This window comes from Tachyglossus aculeatus, chromosome 2 (assembly GCF_015852505.1).
Source record: "Tachyglossus aculeatus isolate mTacAcu1 chromosome 2, mTacAcu1.pri, whole genome shotgun sequence".
Lineage (NCBI taxonomy): Eukaryota > Metazoa > Chordata > Mammalia > Monotremata > Tachyglossidae > Tachyglossus > Tachyglossus aculeatus.
This window is the reverse complement of record NC_052067.1, coordinates 135,153,258-135,159,257: the sequence shown is the minus strand read 5'-3', so window position 1 is coordinate 135,159,257 and position 6,000 is coordinate 135,153,258. Positions and strand designations below refer to the sequence as shown.

At 47.4% G+C, this 6,000-nt stretch overlaps 1 protein-coding gene across 2 annotated transcripts in view; it reads left to right on the top strand.

Moving 5' to 3' along the window:
• The first annotated feature begins 203 nt into the window (after window positions 1–203).
• The window catches only part of LOC119950036 (RING finger protein 112-like), a 40,919-nt gene continuing 35,122 nt past the window's right edge, over window positions 204–6,000 (top strand). Inside the window, exons 1-3 of one of the 2 annotated variants that reach the window (XM_038771945.1) lie at window positions 204–278; window positions 1,269–1,397; window positions 3,406–3,618. In XM_038771945.1, the coding sequence (XP_038627873.1) occupies window positions 1,365–1,397; window positions 3,406–3,618 (246 nt within the window). In that variant the 5' untranslated portion in view covers window positions 204–278; window positions 1,269–1,364. The remainder of the gene's footprint in view (window positions 279–1,268; window positions 1,398–3,405; window positions 3,619–6,000) is intronic. The other variant, XM_038771955.1, reaches the window with a different exon arrangement.

The window sequence follows — 6,000 nt, the reverse complement described above, 5'->3', positions numbered from 1 at the left end:
GAAAGACTGATTCTATTCCCCTCTTCCCGAAGGGGAGCATTTTGTGGCAAGAAGCTGCCACAAAACAAATCCAGGCACTTCTTAGAAATGACTAAACCCTGAGCCTCAGAGCCCCTCTATTTCTGGGAAACCATCAGGTTTTACTTTCATTTTCTTTGCTTTAAGGCTGAGACTGCCTGAGAGAAAGCATTTGTGAGCAAAGGGATTGGAGACAGCACTCTTCTGAGTGAAAGACCTCCAGCACGCTCTCCAGAGGAACGGCTATCTGCCACGGACTGGTAATGTCAGGGGACTCTCTCCACGCTGGGTTGGGGCCTGGGCTTGGCTTTCCATTTCTTCTTAACTCCCCTAGGGCCACATAATCGCTGAGTGCTCCATGTGCAGGAATATGGGTGGAGGAGGACAGATGGAGAGCCAGGAGAAGACCAAGTTACAGGGGGCGTGTTACCGAGGGGGAGGAAAGGAGCTGCACAGCTCCGGATCAAACAGATCCCGGCAATCTCCCCACCATTGTCACCTACCCCCGCTGGAACCAGCTCTGTCTCTCTGCCCCTCTGGTTCCAACACCGCCATCTCGGGTCAGGAGCCACCAGGATCTGGGTGAGACCTCTTCAGGCACTTCTAGCAGGGAGACGGTGCAGATTCCCTCCTGTCTTTCTTTAGAAGTTCTTGTTTCCTCCCTTCCCCAAACCTGCACTCAAGGCAGCTCTGGTTCCTGGACCAATTTCTCTGCACCTGTATGTGGAATCATTTGTTCCCTTCCAGTGTGGATGGCAGCTCCAGGCCACCTCATCCAGGGAGCTTTTCCCAACTCACCTTCACCATTATCCAACACACCAGCCCCAGCAATGGTCCCCTCTCCTCCCCCTCACTCACTCTCACTACTGTTCTGTTCTTGCACATGTCTGGGATGATGATCTGTCTTGCCACCCTATTATCCTGTGTGTCTTTTAAGGGCAGAGAGACTGATTCATTTCCCTCTTCCTGGCCCTGAAGGGGGTCATATGGGTTGGACACTATGGCAGGGTAGGGCAGTGGCAGGAAGCTCAGTAAAAGTCTATCTCCCGAAAGACTGACTGAATCATCTGTGGAGGGAGTCAGTGGGCTGGGACTCATTTGGAGGAGAGGAGAGAATCCTGGTTCTTGAGGAAAAGCTTGCAGTCATATAAATGGAAACTAAAGTACTTGGCTGCATCCTTTCCAAGGCCGAGATCTATTTTCCTTGATGTCTGGCCAAATCTCTCATGCTCATTTGGATGCACTGTCAGCAGGAAAGCTGCTTGGTATTCACCAGCCCCAAGCAAGACAGAGGAGAAGCTCCACTGGCTGGGTGCTGAGTGCAGAAGAAAGAGACAGAACAAGACATGTCCGCAACTCCCCTGCTCTCTTCAGCAAAGGTACGATGGGCAGCCCTAGAGCCTGATCACACAGGGCCTTGGATTTCTCTTGTCACCAGGCCACGTAAGGGCATGGAAGTTTGGATATTCACCTGAAGGAAAGTACTCCCTACTTTATGTGTATATGAGGTTATAGTCCTAGGACCAGCAGATTCAAAATGGGCCTCTCCCATGAGCTCATGTGGATCCCAGGTGAGCCCCCAAATTGCTGGGTTCAACAAAAGACTCTAGTCACAGCCATGCGGCACAAAGGGTTTACTATTACCATAATAAAAACAAATAGAACAAATAGAATTAAAGCTATGTGCACATTATTAACAAAATAAATAGAATAGTAAATATGTACAAGTAAAATAGAGTAATAAATCTGTACAGATATATATATATATATATACAAGTGCTGTGGAGAGGGTAAGGAGGTAGGGCAGAGGGGATGGGGAGGAGGAGAGGAAAAAGGGGGCTCAGTCTGGGACGGCCTCCTGGAGGAGGTGAGCTCTCAGTAGGGCTTTGAATGAGAGAGAAGAGTCCAAGACAACACCAAGATTAAGGGCTCGTGAGACAGGAAGAATGGTGGTGTCATTTACAGTGATGGGGGAGGACAGGGTTTGAGTGGGATGACAAGGAGCTCTGTTTTGGGTGTGCTAGTTTTGGTGTGATGGAACGACATCCAAGTAGAGATGTCCTTGGAGGCAGAAGGAGATGCAAGCCTGGAGAGAGGGAGAGAGATCAGGGCTGGAGCTGTAGATTTGGATATCATCCATATATAGTTGAAGCCATGGGAGCAAATGACTTCTCCAAGGAAGTGGGGGTAGAAAGAGAATAGAAGGGGACCCAGAATTGAACCTTGAGGGACCCCAACAGTTAGGGGGTGGCAGGCAGAGGAGGAGTCTGTGAAGGAGACTGAGGATGAACATCCAGAGAGATGAGGAGAACCAGGAGGGGATCGAGTCAGTGAAGTCAAGGTTGGATAATGTTTTCAGGAGAAGGGGGTGGTCCACAGTGTTGAAGGCAGCTGAGAGATAGAGGAGGATTAGGATGGGGTATGGAGGCTATTGGATTTGGCAAGAAGGAGATCATTGGTGAACTTTGAAAGGGCAGTTTCTGATTAGTAAACGGGATGGAAGCCAAATTGGAGGGGATTGAGGATTCTCCCAGATTGGAGGAAAGGAATTTGAGACAGTGGGTATAGACAACTCGCTCAGTGATTTTGGAGAGGAATGGTAAGTGGGAAATGGGGTGATAAGTGGATGGAGCCATAGGGTCAAGGGAGGGTTTTTTTTTTTAGGATAGGGGATACATAGGTATGTTTGAAACATGCCTCACTGTACCTCGTTCTCCCCTGTCCCTCCGCCGGACCCTAGCCCACGTTCTTCCCCTGGCCTGGAATGCCCTCGCTCCACACATCTGCCATGCTAGCTCTCTTCCTCCCTTCAAAGTCCTGAGAGCTCACCTCCTCCAGGAGGCCTTCCCAGACTGAGCCCCCTTTTTCCTCTCCTCCTCCCCATCCCCCCATCCTTCCCCTCCCCACGGCACTTGTATATATTTGTACAGATTTATTACTCTATTTTACTTGTACATATTTACTATTCTATTTATTTTGCTAATGATGTACACATAGCTTTAATTATATTTATTCTGATGATTTTGACACCTGTCTACATGTTTTGTTGTCTGTCTCCTCCTAGACTGTAAGCCTGTTGTTGGGTAGGGACTGTCTCTATATGTTGCCAACTTGGACTTCCCAAGAGCTTAGTACAGTGCTCTGCACACAGTAAACACTCAATAAATACTATTGAATGAATGAATGAAAGCAGTAGGGTAGAAGCACTGGAAAGCAAACAGTTGAAGTTGACCATTAGGGAGGGAAGAAGGGAGCGAGCAAGAGTTTCAATAAGGTGTGAAGGAACGGGATCAGATGCACAGGAGGAGGGGGTGGCTTTTGAGAGGACGCAGAAATTTAGCATTGATGTTTGCCCTTCAGTATTAAATAATATTACCACATTACCAGGGTCAAGCCCTCCAGCTGTTGGAAATCAAAGGAAAGGTCTTTCAGCTGAATGAAGATGTCTTGAAGGAAACTTTGGAGAGGAAGGAAGTCCAAGACTTGCCTGTGTGTGTGATCTCCATTTTTGGAGAACAACGCAAAGGAAAATCCTTCCTGCTCAACTACTTGTGGAGAAGATTGGAACATGAGGTGAATCAGGAGAATCAGGGGAATCAGGTGAGTTCAGGAACCCTGGCTGCCTACTCAGTCCCAATCCTTAGTTCAGTGGACATTCATCCAAAGATCAATAATGATGCAGAGTCACCCACGTTCCCTCTTGTTACCTGCCTCAGAGACCTTCACCTCTATGTAAAAGCTGCAGGTTTGGTCCCAGCAGGGTCAGTTCAGGCTCTCCAATAGCCCACCGGTTTGGTGTAAGAGACAAGGCAGGAGGGAGTTACTATTGGAGTGAAATGCTGAGGAGTATGAACTTAAGATCCCTTTACACATATCTTCCCCCTTCTAGACTGTGAGCCCGTTGTTGGGTAGGGACCGTCTCTATCTGTTGCCGAATTGTACTTTCCAAGCGTTTAGTGCCGTGCTTTGTACAAAGTAAATGCTCAATAAATACTACTGAATGAATGAATGAATGAATATCTTAATATCACCTTCCTAAATTTTTTTCCCAGCTCCTCAAATAAGTGGCCTACACCCACTTCCTCCACTTCCTCTCCACCACTCTCTCCTAATCCCCCTGCAGTTTGGCTTCCACTCCCTCCACTTCACAGAAATTGCTCTCTGCAAGGTCACCAATGACTTCCTTATTAAATTCCACACACCCTACTCCACCCTAATTCTCCTTGACCTCTCAGCAACGATTGACACAGTGGATCATCATTTTCACTGGAAACATGATCTAACCTTGATTTCCCTGCCATTGTCCTCTCCTACTTCTCCTACCTCTCTGGCCACCCGCCTCTGTCTCCTTCACAGGATACTCCTCTGTCTCCCACTCTCTGCCAGTGAGGATCCTTCAAGTCTCAATTCTGGATCCTCTTCTCATCTCTCCATCTACATCCACTCCCTTGGAGAACTTGTACTTCCAACTTGTACTTCCCAAGCAATTAGTACAGTGCTCTGCACACAGTAAGTGCTCAATAAATACAATTGAATGAATGAATGAATGATAACTCATTCCCAAATCAACATTTCCAGCCCCTACTTTCTTCCTCTTTGCAATTTCAGATTTCCTACTGACTTCAGGATAGCTCTGCTTGCATGTCCTACAGACACCTCAAACTGAACATGTTCAAACTCAATTCCTCATGTTCCCAACCAAACCCTCTCCTCCTTCCAATTTTCCCATCAGAACAGACAACACCAGCATCCTCCCTGTCTCATAGGTCTACAACCTTGGTGTTATACTTGACCTATCTCCTTTATCCTCCACACTCGGTCAGTCACAAAATCCTTTCAATTCTATCTTCACAACATCTGTAGAATCCATCCCTTCCTCTCAACTCAAACTGTTACCACATGCATCCAAACCCTTATCATATCTTGCCTCGACTACTGTATCAGCCTCCTCCCTCACTACGCTGACTCCTATCTCTGCCCTCTCTAGTCCATACTTCTCTCTGCTTCTCTGATCATTTTTCTAAAAAATAATTCTGCACACTCTATTCTTTTTTTTAATGGCATTTGTTAAGCGCTTATTTTGTTTCAGGCACAGTACTAAGCACTGGGGTAGATACAAGCTAATCAGGTTGGACACAGTTCATGTCCCACATGGGGCTCACAGTCTCCAGTTCCATTTTACAGATGAGGTGCCTGAGGCCTTGTTGTTATTGCCTTATGCTGTCAAGAAGTGTCCCGCCCATAGCGACGCCATAGACACATCTCTTTCAGAAAGCCCCACTGTTGTGATAGTTGATTCATAGAGTTTTCTTGGTAAAAATACCATCACCTCCTTCCGTGCAGTAAACCGGTCTCTGCCCTCGACTCTCTCCCATGCTGCTGCTGCCCAGCACAGGGAGTTTTGACTTGTAGCAGATTGCCTTCTACTCACTAGCCACTGTCCAAGCTAGGAATGGAACTGGTGTGATTCTGTTTGACTCTCCCTCCTGTGGTCGTGACTGGTAGAGTACTGGAAACTCTCTAGGTGCGACCCTGTGAGGGGGCCTGAGGCCTAGAGAAGTTAAATGACTTGCTCAAGGTCACAAGAGTAGACAAGTGGAATAGAACCAGGTTCTTCTGACTTTCAGGCCTGTGCTCTAGCCACTAGGCAATTCTGCTTCTCCATTCCTAGAAAACCTCCAGTATTGCCCATCCATCCCCACATCAAAAAGAATCTCCTCACCACTGGCTTTATGGCACTCAATCAGCTCTTCCCCTCCTACCTAAACTCATTCCTCTCCCACTACAACCCAGCCCGCACACTTTACTCCTCCAACACCAACAGAATTGCAGCACCTTGATCACTGTCAACTCCTTCCATTTTCATATATATCAGACCCCCACTCTCCCCAACTTCAAATCTCTGCTAAAATCACATCTCCTCCAGGAAGCCTTCCCTGAATACCTAATCTTCCCTTCCCTACTCTCTCTCCTTTCTGTGTT